Genomic DNA, 18449 nt, shown 5'->3' with positions numbered 1-18449 from the left:
TCTACCATGACCCATCCGTCTTGGGTGGCCCCACACGGCATGGCTTAGTTTCATTGAGATAGACAAGGATTCAGGAATGGATAAAAGAGGTCACTGCAAAGGGAAATGGGTTCTAGTGCTGTGCTTCTTAGTCTGTGCCAGGTGCTTAAGAATAGACATTCTTCTTGATTAAACACACTTCCTTATTCTTGAAAATTCTTTATTCATTGAAAGCCCTTTCTTAAATCACTTAAAATCAGAACTTTGTAGTAGCACCTCACACAGGAGAAAGGGAAGGAAACAGCAGTGGAAAGAGGTAATGGGCTTGTTGGTTCTTCTATTATAAAAGCAGTTCAGATTTGTAGAGGAGTAGAAGGAATGCAGATTGTTCTTTGCTTTTGGTGCCATATCGAATGAACAGGAGGAATAAAGGTTTGGGATATTTGTCACAACTCAAGTTTGAGTCTTGTGTTTGGATTTCTTCAAATCTTTGCCTGAAGGTTGGGCCTACTGCAGCTGGCAAAGATCACATGTAGTATTTTTTTTTAAGTATTTATTTATTTAATATTAAATGTGAGGCTTTCAATCAGTCTTTCTTTGCTAGGCTTGGAAGGGAGGATAGTAACACGGGTTCTGTGCGTTTTTGACCTTAAATCACATACATTGATAGGCTGTTGTTCGGCAGAATGAGTCTCTAAAGTTTGGTGTGGTGGGTTGTTTTTTTTTTTTTCTGTTTTCTGGGCTTTTCTCATGTCTCAAACAGCTCAGACTTTGTAGTTAAATTTAAGTTTATCTCACTTTTGGCATTTTCCCAAAATATAAAGTAAGTTAAATGTTTCCATCATTATTTGGAGGAATGTGACTATGCAGGCTAGCCTTCAGGATCTAACTTCAACAAAGCAGAGTCTTGTAGATGTTTCTGAGTCTAACAAAAAACTTACTTTTAAAATTATTTTATAGTAACTTCTTGATCTGTTTTAATCAGTCTGTGATATAGAATCAGATGATATATGTCTTCTTTAGAGGTTTTGTATTTAGTAGGTTTTTCTTCCAAGTCACTTTTTATTTAATATGGGAGTTAGGGGGGACTTAACCTGTGACAAATTTTAAATTACAGCTAAGTTAGCCAGAGGATAACATGTGTGGTTGATGTTAACTTGTCCATCATTGGTTCAGTTTGAATGAACGTGTATAGTTCAGAGGTCTTTGTGTATGCATTTTAAAATTGGTAAATTACTTCATCTTTCAAGCTTGAATTCATTTTTAATTTTACTTTGTACAACATGTAGATGGTTACCTGTTCTCTACATTTGTAAATATAGACAGTATCAGTTTGTTAATTCTGTAAGTAATTTTTATAATTATGTGAGTCTATCCTATCCTTAGAACACTTCAGCTCTTTATGTGCAAAAAATGTTGTACCAGTGTGCTCATTCATTTTTATCATTTTTTATAGATTATAATCAAATTGCAAATTATTAGTTGAAACATATCTTTGTTTATGGAACATAACCATGTGTGTCTCTTATGATGTTTCTTAGCTCACATGTAAATTATTTATGAACCACAGTTTGAGTCATTTTGGTAGTTTTACTGGAGCCCATAAACTTAGCCTTTAGAAAGAGCACAGTTAGAATATACTATTTTAGGATTAGATTGTGAGCTTTCACCAAATTCTTTTTTTTTTTTTTAAAGATTTTAACATGGTGGAAATTGTGTATAAACTTTTTTTGGAAGAGCTATGATAAAGATCTCATTTATTGACATTTTTCAGTATTTGGGAGAGGCTGTCTGCATTAAATCACCTCAGGAGTTAAATATTTACTAATTGTTAACAGTAATTTAATTTCTACTCTCAAAACTATCTTTAAAATATTGATTATGTTGCCTTTAATTTTGTCTATGTGTTTCCTTCTGCCCAGATAATAAATTAAGGAATTTATGGCATGTGGGAGTGTTTTTAGCTATTATTGATATATGATTTTTCTAAATTAACCAACATCTGTAGAACTAGCTAGCTGTCAATGAAATGTTTGAACATAAGCTTCAAAACACATTTATAAGATTGAGTTAGGTATTGAAGATGAGGGGTATGAATAATAATCTCTTCCTTATTTTATAAGAAGTAGACAGGAGAATTTCTGTCTAGATAATGAAGTTGTAAAACAGACTGTGTTAGTATCTTTCTCCCAAAGTACTTGGGTCTGGGTTGTTTCCTTTTTCTGTATTTTTCTATTTTTGTTTGTTTTCACCTAACAGACATTTCTGTCACCTTTAGTGAGATCCATCTGTTACACAGGTGCCTGGCTATGCCAAAAGTCCTGATAGTCTTGTCCGACACAGATAAGCATAGAAGTTTAATTAGGAGCTAGAAACAGGGAGGCGCCCTGTGCCCTTCTTTTAAAATGAAAATTTTTATGCCGGGCAAGTGGAGGCACTTTGGAATTGCCAGAATCTCTTAAGAGTTCTTCTTTAGGGAAGACTATAAACTGAAGTGACCCTCCTTCTAAAATGGAAAGGAATCCTTAAATATTTCATCTGGCCTGGAGGAAGGAGTCTTTTATTTGAGTTGCCAAACCCTTCAGCTCTCTAATGAGACAGCAGTTCCATAAGGACATATTCCACAAAATATACCCTTATAAATGTTACCAGTGGAACATTTCATGGAAAGATGGGCTCAATAGGACAGAAACAGTAGGGACCTAACAGAAGCAGAAGATATTAAGAAGAGGTGGCAAGAATACACAGAAGAATTGTACAAAAAAGATCTTCACAACCCAGATAATCACGATGGTGTGATCACTCACCTAGAGCCAGATATCCTGGAATGTGAAGTCAAGTGGGCCTTAGGAAGCATCACTACGAACAAAGCTAGCAGAGGTGATGGAATTTCAGTTTAGCTATTTCAAATCCTCAAAGATGATGCTGTGAAAGTGCTGCACCCAGTATGCTAGCAAATATGGAAAACTCAGCAGTGGCCACACGACTGGAAAAGGTCAGTTTTCATTCCTGTCCCTAAGAAAGGCAATGCCAAAGAATGCTCAAACGACCACACAATTGCACTCATCTCACACGCTAGTAAAGTAATGCTCAAAATTCTCCAAGCCAGGCTTCAGCAGTACGTGAACCGTGAACTTCCAGATGTTCAAGCTGGATTTGGAAAGGACAGAGGAACCAGAGATCAAATTGCCAACATCCACTGGATCATCGAAAAAGCGAGAGAGTTCCAGGAAAACATCTATTTCTGCTTTATTGATTATGCCAAAGCCTTTGACTGTGTGGATCACAATAAACTGTGGAAAATTCTGAAAGAGATGGGAATACCAGACCATCTGACCTGCCTCTTGAGAAATCTGTATGCAGGCCAGGAAGCAACAGTTAGAACAACAGACTGGTTCCAAATTGGGAAAGGAGTACCTCAAGGCTGTATATTATCACCGTGCTTATTTAACTTATATGCAGGGTACATCATGAGAAATGCTGGGCTGGAGGAAGCACAAGCTGGAATCAAGATTGCTGGGAGAAATATCAATAACCTCAGATATGCAGATGACACCACCCTTATGGCAGAAAGTGAAGAAGAACTAAAGAGCCTCTTGATGAAAGTGAAAGAGGAGGGTGGAAAACTTGGCTTAAAGCTCAACATTCAGAAAACTAAGATCATGGCATCTGGTCCCATCGCTTCATGGCAAATAGATGGGGAACAGTGGAAACAGTGTCTGACTTTATTTTGGGGGGCTCCAAAATCACTGCAGATCGTGAATGCAGCCTTGAAATTAAAAGATGCTTACTCCTTGGAAGGAAAGTTACAACCAGCCTAGACAGCATATTAAAAAACAGAGACATTACTTTGTCAACAAAGGTCCGTCTAGTCAAGGCTATGGTTTTTCCAGTAGTCATGTATGGATGTGAGAGCTGGACTATAAAGAAAGCTGAGGACCGAAAAATTAATGCTTTTGAACTGTGGTGTTGGAGAAGACTCTTGACCATCCCTTGGACTGCAAGGAGATCCAACCAGTCCATCCTAAAGGAGATCAGTCCTGAGAGTTCATTGGAAGGACTGATGTTGAAGCTGAAACTCCAATTCTTTGGCCACCTGATGTGAAGAACTGACTCATTTGAGAAGACCCTGATGCTAGGAAAGATTGAAGGCAGGAGAAGAAGGGATGAGATGGTTTGATGGCATCACCGACTCAATGGACATGAGTTTAAGTAAACTCTGGGAGTAGATGATGTACGGGGAGGCCTGGTATGCTGCAGTCCATGGGGTCACAAAAAGCTGGACAAGACTGAGTGACTGAACTGAGCTGAATGTTATTCTGAATGTTCTCATTTGTCTCCAGCTTTGATGGCTAGGCCAGAAACATTAATAGAGATGGAACAATTTAATATATGCTCAAATGAAGGTTAATCCTTTTACTTCCACCTGCTTCATCTTTTAGTATATTAGATACATTCAAAAAGCATATAGATATACTGGACAGTCAAATTTGAGCCAGTATGATTATCAAATCATGAGTAGTTGACACTGCTAAGATCCCCCTAGAGGTTGATGGGACCAGAGGATTAAGCCCTTTTCATTTAACTGGCACACCAGAAATAAATTGGTTATGGTTTACCAGCTGTTTGAATGGCTGTCAGTTCTCAGTTTGTGGTTTTTACATTTTTGTTTTAGATCTCAGCAAGGCAATGTCTCAGGATGGTGCTTCTCAGTTCCAAGAAGTCATTAGACAAGAACTAGAATTATCTGTGAAGAAGGAACTAGAAAAGATACTCACCACAGCACCATCACATGAATTTGAAGTAAGGACCCTACACTGTGTTTTTGCTTTCATCCATCTACATGCTGAGTTGTTATTGCTACCACTGATCATCTAGCCTGAAATAATTACAAAATGTAATGATATATTTTAAAAATTAAGACTGCTTAATAATTAAGGATTGTCAGTAATTGCTCAGTATAAAACCATTGTCTTTTTTATTTTTTAAATTCCGGTAAGTTTCTAAAGTTAAAAGAATCAGAACAAAATTACAATTAATTTTTCTGTGTTTTGATATCATTGGATGGAAAAAATGGATAAAAGTGTGCAGTTAAAATTGTGAGTTAATTTATCAACCTTATATCCTGGATGCCTTTTCCAAAGAGCCTGTTCTAACAGAACTGGGCTACTCTGACAGCTATGATAGAGGTTTCCCAGAAAAGGCAAGTGTTTACTTTTCTACTTATAAATCAACAGATTATCCTTTTCATTTTCAAATTTAAATTTGTACTTAACGTTTTGAGGTTAGCTATTTTTTGTTCTTTCTTGTTCTTTTGGTGAAGATTAATTTGCACCTAAAGGAAGTAGAAAACTACATTGGTGAGTAAATGTAGAGAACCAGTTGGAATTCCACTGGACCAAGTGGTATTCAGATTACATGAAACTGGTGGGAGATGGGGAGATTTTATTCCTTTAAGTGTGGTTCCTATTTGCTTTCTTCCTCTTTAGTTTTAAATTGGAGTGTAAAAAAGTCTCTGCTGTATTCCATGTTTTAAAGCTGTAAGAATTTCTCTGAAAGGTATTTTAAATGTACAATATATGTCTGTTTTTATTAAATACTAAGCATTCTGTTAGCTATAACAATGACCTCTGTTCTCATAGCACACTAAAAAAGACCTTGATGGATTTCGGAAGCTATTTCATAGATTTTTGCAAGAAAAGGGACCTTCTGTGGATTGGGGAAAAATCCAGAGACCTCCGGAAGATTCGGTAAGTTTTAGATAAAACGTAGGAAAATGTAAGGTAATTTAGAACACTGGTGTCACTTTTGGGGGTGGGGTACTATAGGGTACCTGTGGGAACCACCACTTCCGACTTTGAAACTACAGAGATAGCCTTCTGCCACTTTCCTTTCTGTTAGACTCATCCATCCTGTCCTGCAGAGCACTTATGAAAGTCTAATCTCCCTATAACGCTACCTCATAACTTAACATGATTTAGTATGAGGCAGTTCTTTTGTTCAGACACACGATAAGAGCTTCATTAATGTTTTCTTCCTTCTTTCTCCAACCCATCTAATTTCTCATTGTCCTTAGGGTCATGTACAGACATGAAGTCAGCTACTCAGAGCTCTTCCCATGCTTTCAATCCATATTGAAACTGTATTTCCCTTACCTGCTTTTCTTGAACCAGCCCAGCATTCCCTTCACACACATAGGATTTCCCTGCTTCTAGTCTTTTGTGTATGTTGTTTCCTTGGAACACTATGGGCTCTTCACCTGTTAGTCCTACTCATTCTTTGAGGCTCAGTCTTAATGCCTTCACTTCTCTCGTCAGCCCCCTTGAAGAAAGCTGTTCTGAAGAGATGTAGTACAATGTCTCAGAGGTTCTAATTCTAGTTCTACTGCTTTTGAGCTTTATATAAAATGAGAATACCAAGTGCTTTCTGTACTTTATAGGGTTGTTATGAGACTCTATTCAGAAACATATGGAAACATGTTAAGCCGTGAAACATTTTGCTGAGTTTGTGGTTATTTCTATCATACTGTGGTACTTAGCTGGCCTAATCAGTAGTAGTGGTTTGTATGCGTGTGTTGTCTTCCTGCTAGTCTTTGAGGCCAAGAGACCATGTATCCTGAGGTGAATGATTGATCTAAACAAAGAGATTATTTCAGGGACAGATTAGGTTAACACATTGACTTTTTTTTCCTTTCTAGCAATTTTGATCACTGCTGCTTGTGGCACTTTTCACTAAAGGTAGAAAAGACTTGATGGAGTGGAATAATTGTATGTAGATAGTTTATGTTATGTAATAAGAGATAATCTAATATTGGTTTAAAAACAGGTTTGTTTTGAGCAGGAGTTTGGTAAACTACTGTCTGAAGGCTATACCACTGCTTGTGTTGGTAAAGTTTTATTGGAATATAACGGCATGTGTTCATTTATATAGCGTGTCCCAGCTGGCACAGTGGTAAAGAACCTGCCTGCCAATTCAAGAGACTCGGGTTTGATTCCTGGGTCGAGAATATCCCCAGGAGAAGGAAATGGCAACCCACTTCAGTATTCTTGCCTGGAAAATTCAGTGGGCAGAAGAGCCTGGAGGGCTACAGTTCATGGGGTTGCAAAAGAGTCAGACACGACTAAGCATGCACACATTCTCTTGTATACCATATCTGGTGAATTAAGCTAATGAAGTCCTTCATATTTTTTCAAATGAGAAAATCTTAAATATAGTTTACTAGTGAAGAGTACCTCTTTAATGTCATTCAGTTATTAAATTTTTAAAAATTATGAATTACATGCTCGTGGTAAAAAAAGCAAAGCAAAAAAAAAAAATCCCACCTTAGAGTTCACCTTGAGGAGTCTCATTTTTGATGTTAAAGTTAAAATTTCTCTTGTCTGCAGTGCTTGTCAATTACAGCATGCTTTTTTTTTAGGGTCTTATATTTTAGTCTTTGATTTCCTTTGCTCTAGTAATGTATTGCGATTTATTTTTTTGTTTTTAAGTGGTAGAATTAATCATATTTTCTATTGAAAAAATTAGAGCAATCTTCTGGATAGGTTATATAATTTTAAAAAGGATCTAGTTGTAAATTCAGTCAGATTTAAAAAAAGAATGTTTGGGAGCAGACCTAAAATTACAATAAAAAATTTAGACATTATTTTTCCACTTTAAATACTTAATATTTTTGCTTGGAATTTATTCCTTGTTGATATAGCCTCGTTTTTCTGATTAATGACATACCTGGGGATAAAGGTGTGGTTTTATTCTTAATTCTTGCTGACTTGGGATTTTTTTTTTTCTCCTTAGACAAGCTTAACCTTTTGATGATAGAGCCTACCTTGAAGGAAGACCCCCAAATTTGTTACTTTCACTATATTTTATGATTCAAGATTCTGCTTTGCCAATAGAGAAATCTGCCTTTGTGTATTTTGAGAGATTATGATATATAGTAGGGTTTCTTGGAGTGGGGATTGGAGGGTGGGGAAGGAAGCAAGTAGAGGAATCAGAACCACCTAGGGCCTTTTCCAGTTCAGTACCACCATTCCAAACACCATGCCATCAACAGATCCTTTCAGGAGGCTATGGCCCTGCAGTGAACCATGGTTACTGATAGAAATACTAAGTTGATATAGAGAAAAAAAAGAACAGAAAATAGAATTCTGGGTATAATATGATTTTATGAAGTCTTTTCTCGTTTTGTTTATAAAAATGTAAATCTCCATTAAAAATATGTCTTTATTTATAAAGCCTAGATTTTAAAAAAGAAATGCTTACAATCCTATATGCCTGTAATGTTTACAGTTTTGAAATACAGAGGGAAAAAACAAGTTTGCTTTTTTAACTATGTCATGAGTTTCTTGAGGGCACAAGTGTGTCTTATATACTCTGTATGTTAACTACCAGCTTTTGCAAGTAGTTCTGAGAATAGAAATTGTAGGTTAATATTCATTCACTTTGCTTCCCCTATACTCCTCCAGCTCCGTTCCTTTTCCCCTCCCCTCTTCCCCCCAAGCTTTTTTTTCTCTGCACATAGAGTTTATACAGAGATCAATTTTCCTTTCAAAATAACGTTATATAGTATACACAGGTTTTTATTTTTTAAATGCAGGTAATACTTTAACCCTCTTAACTAAAAATAAATTATTGTGGGAGAATAGCCATTTAGAGTGACATTTCTCTTGTCATGCTTGCAACAAAGGTGTGCGCAAAAACATTGTTACAACAGAGGATCTATATTTTTGAGTAGAGCTGGCCACCTTGTTTTGTAAATAAACTTTTATCAGAACACGACCACACGTACTCTTTACATATTGTCTGTGGCTATTACAATGCTGTAATAGTTCAATGGCAGAATTAAATACTTGTGATCAAGACCATACAAATTACAAAACCCAAAATATTTCCTTTCTGACTCTTTATGGAAAAAGTTTGTTGACCCCATTTTAGTGTATTTATTTTTAGAAGATCTTCAGTAGTTTTCCTGAGTTCTTTGGTCCCAGAAAACTGACCTCAAATTCCTTTCTCCCATCCAAGTACTAACCAGGCCCAACCCTGCTTGTCTTCCGAGATCAGACGAGATCCAGCACATTTGGGTATAGATTCAAATGCCTTTCTCAATTCAGATGATGACGTTGTAGATAAGACTGCTTTTTTCATAAATAGTAGATTGGAGAGTATACTTATAGAGAGACATTGACATTTTATGTTGTCAAGTTTTACTTACTCTTGCTTACTTTGTTGAATACTTCATTTTAGCTCTGTCAGTGAGTATATATATATATATATATATATAGAGAGAGAGAGAGAGAGAGAGAAGTATAATTGACATACAACATTTTAGTAGCTTCAGATATATGACATAGTCATTTAATTTAACATTATATGCATTGCTAAATGATTACCAGTATAAGTCTAGTTACCATCTGTCACCATACAGAGTTGATACAATGTTTTTGACTGTATTCTCCATGTTTTTCTTTGCATCCCCATGACTTATTTATTTTATAACTGAAAGTTTGTACTTCTGGATCCCTGTCACCCATTTCACTCCCTCCTCCCCTGGCAACCACTAATCTGTTCTCTGACATACATGTTTTTTGAAAAGACTATTGAGTCCATGTTTTGTTGTCTTATGCTAAGAGGAAGAATGCAATTTATGGAGTTATGCCATGGATAATGCTCTGCTCCCATTTTGTGAGTGTTAACTAAATGAATGTAGTAGTCAAGATTATCTTGATATTTAGCTGCTTAAGGAAAGGAAAGTTTTTTAAAAAGCATATTAAGGTTAATGTTTAGACTAGCAAGGAGGGACCATCACCATGTACAGTGCTTTCTAGAGAGACTGTAAGAGTATCTTGTTCTTGGCCAAGCTTAGTGTTTAAGCTTACATGTTAAGGATGGAGAGGGATGGGAAATAGAAAAAAGAGACAGGAAGACACAGAGCCTACTCAAGGAGGCTTTGGGCCTGACAGGTTCTTTAGAATCATAACTTAAAACCTGTTATCACTTGGCTGGCCATGACCACTGATGATGATAAAGTACATTATCATTTATGTGAAAAATCCTCTCTAAAGGTTTTTTTCATTTAGATAGGAACACAGAATCCCTGGTTGATTTATGATTGTCATTGTTCTTATTTTAAAGCCCTCAAAAGGGTGAGAGTATATTTGTGTATGGGGAGGAGTTATATAGGGTCAACTCTTTTTGTTTGTTTGATCAAATCAGAGAATTGGTGTGGAAAATATAATATCTTGTGGTATTTAGCTTCAAAAGATTTTTTTGTTTGTTTTGCTCTACAAATTAACTGACAGCTTTTCTTAGTCTTATCACTACAAAATCATTAAAATATGAACACATATGTTTAAATAATAAGACATCTGAGAAAGTTACAGTGTCCATGTACAGAGTAAAAATACAGAGTTTCTTATTTGTTTTTTGGAAGGTGAATCACAATGTATTCTGCAGCTAACGTTTGCACATCTATTTTGAAAGATTTACTGGAGGCAATTTGGCCAAGGATCTGCCATAATATGACATAGGATGGTTTGCTTTGAACATGGTGAAGATTTCCCAATTGTCGGCAGTAGCTAATGGCAAAGCCGTTAGTGACTTGTTTTGTGTGTGTGTAAAACTAATACGAGATCCTGAATGTATACATATTCTACAAAAAGAACATAGGTAGTGACATTTAAGGAGATGGTCCTGGGGACACAGGTGGCAAGAGCCTCATCCTTTTCTTGATGTAAAATTTTAAAATGGTAATATATAGAATTACTAATATAAACTAATAGACTGAGACTAATTTAGAAAATATTGCTAAAACTCTTGATTCCCTACCTTTTGATTCCAAAATGAATTCAGTAGTCTTTTAATTTTCCCAGAACTATCTTCCTTCACATGCCTTTTTAAACAGGAAATTTATTTCAGGAAGGGTTTGTGGCTAAGGAGGCTGACCACAGGCCTATGAATCTTCCTTCTGTTCTGGTTATTTATTTATTATTTCACTTTCAGTTCAGTTCAGTTGCTCAGTCGTGTCTGACTCTTTGCAACCCCATGGACTGCAACATGGCAGGCTTCCCTGTCCATCACCAACTCCCCGAGCTTGCTCAAATCCGTGTCCATCAAGTTGGTGATGCCGTCCAACCATCTTATCCTCTGTCATCCCCTTCTCCTCCTGCCTTCAATCTTTCCCAGCATCAGGGTCTTTTCCCGTGAATCTGTTCTTTGCATCAGGTGGCTAAAGTATTGGAGTTTCAGTTTCAGCATCAGTCCTTCCAATGAATATTCAGGACTGATTTCATTTAAGATTGACTGGTTGATCTCCTTGCACGTCCAAGGGACTCTCAAGAGTCTTCTCCAACACCACAGTTCGAAAGCATCAATTCTTCGGTGCTCAGCCTTCTTTATGGTCCAACTCTCATATCCATACATGACTACTGGAAAAACCATAGCTTTGACTAGACAGACCTTTGTCAGCAAAGTGATGTCTCTGCTTTTTAATATGCTGTCCAGGTTGGTCACAGCTTGTCTTCTAAGGAGCAAGCGTAATTTAATTTCATGGATGCAGTCAATAATGGCAGTGATTTTGGAGCCCAAATAAATAAAGTCTGTCACTGTTTCCATTATTTCTCCATCTGTTTGCCATGAAGTGATGGGACTGGATGCCATGATCTTCATTTTTAGAATGTTGAGTTATTTCACTTTAGAAATAGTTAAATAGTAAATATGTGGGCACCTTAACATCCATCCCATGATTGACTTTGAAAGACTCTAGGTAATAGTAGTAGACCAGGGTCTCTAACCACTCTCTAGAGTTGGGAATGGTTACATCCCACAGAATCAAGTTCCTTGGGAAAATCACAGCATGGATATAGGTAGTAGCACCACTTCTTTGAACATTACCCTTTCCCACTCCCCAATGCCCCAGAGAATCTTTTTGGACCTTGGCTTATGTATTGCAAGGCCTAATACAGATCATTTTATTATTATACTCTCCAAGTATAGCTTTTATGTAAACATTTTGTGTCTTATAATCAGATGAGAAAAATACATCTGTGAGGTCCTCGTATCCCACATCTTCATCTGTGTACAATGTGAGGGAATTTTTATTAATATAGGACAACCCTGAACCTGCAAGATTGGTACTGGGAGAATTTTTATAAAATATAAGACAGGTGGCCCATACCTACCCTTAATCCTTTCTGCTCTGTAATTCCTTGGGGATATTTTACTGATTCCTTTTACTTATTCTAAAGCAGATGTGGACAACTAACTCTGCTTATCTCATTGTAGAGCCACAATGAGACTGGAATAAGTTTACACTTGGCATTGACCCCAGGAAGCCTCTGCAGGGATTGTAGGCCCTAGATAGATTTCTTGAATGTATAGGTAAAACTGTATTTAAATGTTCATTTTTTTCAAAGTGGATAGAAGTACTGTTTTAGGATATTATTCAAGAAACATTTTTTGGGTGCTTCCTATCTGCCAGGAACTAGCTGGATGCTGGGACTAAAAAAAAAACATAAAGTCTTGGTCCTTCTTCAGCATTTTGGCCTTGAGTTTGTAAGAGGAAATGGATCCAGAAACAGCTACCTATGAAACAGCATGAGAAGCAGTCCATAGGGTGCTATGGAAGCTTCTAACTGGCATGGGAGCTCAGGAAAGACTTCCTGGTATTAAGGTAGACTCTTGGGGTAACCGTGAGGCAAGATTTCTCTGAGGATGGGAGGATAATCAAAGAGAAAAAAGCTTTGAGCATAATAGGAATCTAGAAATAAATAAGCTTATAGCATGTAGTTTGTGTTCTAGTTGTGGAGCATATGATAGATGTGTCTGTTTCTCCATGTCTAGAGTGGGAAGAAAGACCCTGAGAAAGCCGTATACCGAGTCTCTTTGCCTGACATTGCAGCTCCTGTCGCTGGCTGAGAACCTCAGCCGCTGGGTCACACGGGAGAAATGTCAGAAACTAAAGTTTCCATGTAAGAGAGACACTAATGGTGGAAGATGGGAACAGAATTTCAAAACCATGCTTCATTATATACCTCAAAGAGTTTGGTTAGATTTTTCAACATTGTAAAACATCCCAAATAGTTAAAAGATGCTGTTCTAAAAGCAAAAATAAACAAACAGGACCTAATTAAACTGAAAAGCTTTTGCACATCAAAGGAAACCCATCAACCAAACAAAAAGTTTCCTCGTAAGAAGCTTTCAAAACGGGAGAAAATAGTTGCAAACAATGTGACTGGCAAGGGATTAATTTGCAAAATATAGAAACAGCTCGTATGGCTCAATATTAAACAAACAACCCAATCAAAAAATGGGCAGAAGATCTAAATAGACATTTCTGCAAAGAAGACATACAGATAACAGGCACATGGAAAGATGTTCAACAATGCTGTTTATCAGAGAATTGCAAATCAAAACTACAATGAGGTGTCACCTCACACTGGTCAGAATGGCCACCATCGAAAAGTCTACAAATAATTGCTGGAGAGGGTGTGGAGAAAGGAAACCCTCCTACACTGTTGGTGGGAATGTGAACTCGTACAGTCGCCATGGAGAACAGTATGAAGGTTTCTTAAAAAACTAAAAATAGAATTACCACATTGTTTTTGTTGTTGCTTAGTGACTGAGTTGTGTTCAACTCTTTTGCAACCCCGTTGACTGTAGCCCACCAGGTTCCTCTGTCCCTGGGAGTTTTCAGGCAAGAATATTGGAGTGGGTTGCCATTTCCTTTTTCAGGGGATCTTCCCAATCCAGGGATTGAACCCATGCCCCCTACTTGACAGGTGGATTCTTTACCACCGAGCCACCAGAGTTACCATATGATTGAGCAATCCCATTCCTAGGTATATATCCTTAGAAAACTGTAATTTGAAAAGGTAACTTGGCATCCCAATGTTCATAGCAGCACTATTCATAATAGCCAAGACATGTAAACAACCTGAGTGTCCACTGACAGATAAATGAATAGAGATATGGTATACACACAGTGGAATATTACTCAGCCATAGAAAAGAATGAAGTAATACCATTTGCAGTAACATGAATAGACCTAGAGATTATCATACTCAGTGAAGTAAGACATAGAAAGGCAAATATCATATGATATGACATATATGTGGGATCTAAAAAAATATAAATGACCTTATTTACAAAACAGAAAAACACAGACATAGAAAACAAACTTATGGTTACCAAGGGGGAAAGAATGGGAGGGATGGATAAATTAGGAGTTTGAGATTAACAGATACTCACTAGTATATGTACAATAGGTAAATAAAGTCCTACTGTATATCACAGAGAACTATATTTGGTATCTTGTAATAACCTTTAATGGAAAAGTATTAGAAAATACATATGACATATATATAATATATATAAAACATAAAATTTATATATGATTGAAACACTTTGCTGTACACTTGAAACTGACAGAACATTATAAATCAACTGTATTTCAATTAAAAATATGTTCAAGTAAACAAAAGCTGCTTATTCTTGTTTTTGTTTTTTACATTGTGATAAACTTTATAAAGGTTAATCAGCATTTTAGTTGTTAATAACTTTTTTTAGTGTCAGGTTGATTGGGGTATAATTTGCATATAGTAAAATTTATTCTTTTTAGTGTAAGTTTTCTGAGTTTACAAATGCATACAGTCATGTAACTACCATTACAATCAAGATATAGATCTTTTCCATTATCCCCAGCAACTGTCTTGCTCAGCTTTAAAATATGCTCCCTCTTAAACCCTTGCAGGGCTTGATTTCCACTTTGCATCTTCCCTTAAACACATATGCTAAGCAAATATGTCTTCCTAAAGTCTTGCCTTTTTCTTCATTTAAATTTCTTTAAGAAGAAGGTCAGCCTAGCCTCCACCTTCAGTTTTGTATCAGGCCTTTGTCTTCCTCCTACACCTGCTCTTTAATCTTCCATAAAACTTTCTTTTAATAGCTTCTGGCCTTTCCTCCCTGCCCCACCTTCACTTCTCCAGGGCTGCTCCAACAGTATGAATTATATAATTAAACTCACAATGCTCACTGCTTTAAACACTTTAATCACACTGCTATTTAGTACCTTAGAGTTTGAAGCTGTGTATGTGTTAGTGGCTCAGTCATGTCTGACTCTTAGTGACTCCACGGACTAGCCTGCCAGTCTTCTCTGTCCGTGGAATTCTCCAGGCAAGAATACTGGAGTGGATTGCATTCCCTTCTCCGGAGGATCTTCCCGACCCAGGGATGGAACCCTGGTCTCCTGCATCGCAGGTGGATTCTTTACCGTTTGAACTACAGGGAAATCCTAGAGTTTTAAAGCTAGTATATAGCATAAATAGGATTTGATGTTAGAGGCTTCAGTTTTATTTTTTAGGAAATTTAGGATTGTCACAGTTATTTGGAAGCATCTTTTGTCCACAATTAGACTAACACGAGAGTTGACTTATATAAGAAAGGTGATTTTAGTAAAGAGCTAGTCCTCATCACATACACAGATTCTTCTGTTGGAATTCCTTTCCAACTCTCTGATCATCCACCTTTGTCTTTTCTAATCCGTGTTCTTTCAAACCTATCAGCTTAGCTGATAAGGACATGGGCCAGATGTTTTACAAGGTTGACTAATTTTATGATTTCAGCTCGCTTCTATAAAAGGATGATGAACATGTATCTGTTTGTAATGCTTGAATTTTTTTACTGTCTGTAATGTATTACTTCTGCCTTTAGCAGTTAAAAAAAAATACCTTAAAGTCTTTGAACTTCCTATAGTGTCTATTAAAAAATCTAGATTATAGTAAGGTTTAGGGAGCAGTTGGCACCTTTTCTTCACAGTTAACTTCCTCCTTTGTAGGATCATTGCCATCTGTAATGTTTTTGTCATTTAGGTTTTCTGTCAGTTCTTTAACTGTCATCTTGTCTCTAGTTTAGGAGGTATAAAGTATACAGTTGTAATAAGAATATTGTGATTTTAAATCTCTTTGGCAGTTTTGAAGTTACTTCAGTTTTTAATGGGAAGGCAGTAAGTATGGGACTTTGAGAAGCAAGAGTATCGCGTGAGAAACAAAATGCTGTATAGGTAGGTAAACACACGAGGGTTATAAGGTAACAATTTATAGTATGTGTTTAAATAAACTTTTAATTTTAGAGTAGTTTGATTTATAGAAAAATTGCAAAGATTTACTGTGTTTTTAACTGGAAACATTACCTAGCTATCCAAGCTGAGTTTTGTTACCCCTATCCCATTTTTAAACTTCCTGCTGAGTCAGCAGAAGCAAAATAATTGCTGAAAATGCTGATGGAATGTTTCTTCCATGCTCAGGAAAAAAATAGATAGCTGAGAAAAAACATGAAAATGCCTGAGAGGTACCCATGACTGGACTAAATACAGAAAAAGATGGAAATAAGCCTTTAACAAAGATTTCTTCTTATAAATAGGCTTGTGGAAGAAAAGTGTCTTCATTGTATACCGTCCTAAAGCCCATGGGAAATTGGAAAGTTTTCTATTATTTCAAAAGAGCATGAAACAAACACCATTCTAGAAGTTTTCATTTTTTAATGAAGCAAAGCTTTCAGCATTTTTCATTAAAAACATTATAAAAACCTATGTCTGCACAGCTGTATATTCTGTAGTTAATGCTTAGTGTCACGTTAGGGCACATGTTATGTCAGATGTAGTGAATCCTTTGTGTTCCTGATCTCATTTAATATTCACAACAGACCTGGAAGATAGATACTATTACTATGCTCATTTTAAAAAGAGGAAACTGACATTCAGAGTTAGTGACTTGTCTGAACAAAAGAAATCCCTGATATGAACCAGGTGACAGACTCCAAAGACCAGGTTCTTTGGTATCCCTTAGTAATGATAATGGAGCTCTTCAAGGAGTACAGTCCTGTCTTTATCCCTGGTGCACAGAATGTGGTGTACTTTGTGTGCTTGTCAACAACAGGAAAAACAGCAGTAACAGCAGACATTTGTTTTACAGTAATGTGCCAAGCATTGCCCTCAGGTGCATTTTCTTATAAGATCTTCAAATGATTGTAGGAGCTCACTGTTATCTCTGTTTCACAATAGAAAATTCCAAGACTGAGTGGTTTACTTAGCTATTAAGTATGCAGGTCAGGAAGCAACAGTTAGAACTGGACATGAAACAACCGACTGGTTCCAAATAGGAAAAAGATTACATCAAGGCTGTATATTGTCACCCTGCTTATTTAACTTATATGCAGAGTACATCATGAGAAATGCTGGGCTGGAGGAAGCACAAGCTGGAATCAAGATTGCTGGGAGAAATATCAATAACCTCAGATATGCAGATAACACCACCCTTAAGGCAGAAAGTGAAGAAGAACTAAAGAGCCTCTTGATGAAAGTGAAAGAGGAGAGTGAAAAAGCTGGCTTAAAGCTCAACATTCAGAAAACTAAGATCATGGCATCTGGTCCCATCACTTCATGGCAAATAGATGGGGAAACAGTGGAAAGAGTAGCTGACTTTATTTTTCTGGGCTCCAAAATCACTGCAGATGGTGATTGCAGCAATGAAATTAAAAGACACTTACTCCTTGGAAGGAAAGTTATGACCAGCCTAGACAGCATATTAAAAAGCAGAGACATTACTTTGTCAACAAAGGTCCGTCTAGTCAAGGCTATGGTTTTTCCAGTAGTCGTATATGGATATGAGAGTTGGACTGGGAAGAAAGCTGAGCGCCGAAGAATTGATGCTTTTGAACTGTGGTGTTGGAGAAGACTCTTGAGAGTCCCTTGGACTGCAAGGAGATCCAACCAGTCCATCCTAAAGGAAATCAGTCCTGGGTATTCATTGGAAGGACTGATGTTGAAGCTGAAACTCCAATACTGTAGCCACCTGATACGAAGAGCTGACTCATTGGAAAAGACCTTGATGCTGGGAAAGATTGAGGGCAGGAGAAGAAGGGGATGACAGAGCGTGAGATGGTTGGATGGCATCACCAACTCAATGGACATGGGTTTGGGTGGACTCCAGGAGTTAGTGATGGACAAGGAGGCCTGGCGTGCTGCGGTTCGTGGGGTCGCAAAGAGGCGGACACGACTGAGCGACTGAACTGTACTGAACTGAAGGGGCAGAAACAGAAGTAAGGGGCAGAAACAGACTTTAGGCCCAGATCTGCCTGAGCTCAAGCTCTTAACCACCCTGGTATGTTATAGAGCAATCACCAGTTGCCATCCGTGTTTTGAAAGGAACTTGAAAGCCTTTAAAGTGTGGCTTTTCTATCACTACTCCATCTTTCCTTGAGCAGCACTGTTGAGTAGGCTCTATCTCTTCCCTTGGAACTTCAAATTCCTCACTTTGAAATTCTAATAGCAACACATTTAACAAGTATCTATTAAATGGCTACATGGCTACTGAGTGGTAAGCATTTTTCTATGTATCAGAATACAAGTGAACAAGATAGACAAGGACCCAACACTCATTGGAGCTTCATTCTGGTGGGAGAGAAAAAATTTAGAAATATGT

The 18449-nt window shown here is 37.1% G+C and overlaps 1 protein-coding gene across 8 annotated transcripts in view; it reads left to right on the top strand.

Moving 5' to 3' along the window:
• The window catches only part of UGP2 (UDP-glucose pyrophosphorylase 2), a 58256-nt gene that overhangs the window by 17908 nt on the left and 21899 nt on the right, over window positions 1–18449 (top strand). For all 8 annotated transcript variants that reach the window (XM_081588380.1, XM_081588376.1, XM_081588379.1 and 5 more), the window contains exons 2-3: window positions 4655–4782; window positions 5622–5729. In XM_081588380.1, coding sequence (XP_081444506.1) covers window positions 4669–4782; window positions 5622–5729 — 222 coding nt within the window. In that variant the 5' untranslated portion in view covers window positions 4655–4668. The remainder of the gene's footprint in view (window positions 1–4654; window positions 4783–5621; window positions 5730–18449) is intronic.

The sequence above is a fragment of the Giraffa tippelskirchi genome, chromosome 4, assembly GCF_054371585.1.
Source record: "Giraffa tippelskirchi isolate mGirTip1 chromosome 4, T2T-mGirTip1v1.2.pri, whole genome shotgun sequence".
NCBI classification, from domain to species: Eukaryota; Metazoa; Chordata; class Mammalia; order Artiodactyla; family Giraffidae; genus Giraffa; species Giraffa tippelskirchi.
This window is presented reverse-complemented; position numbering and strand designations above follow the sequence as displayed.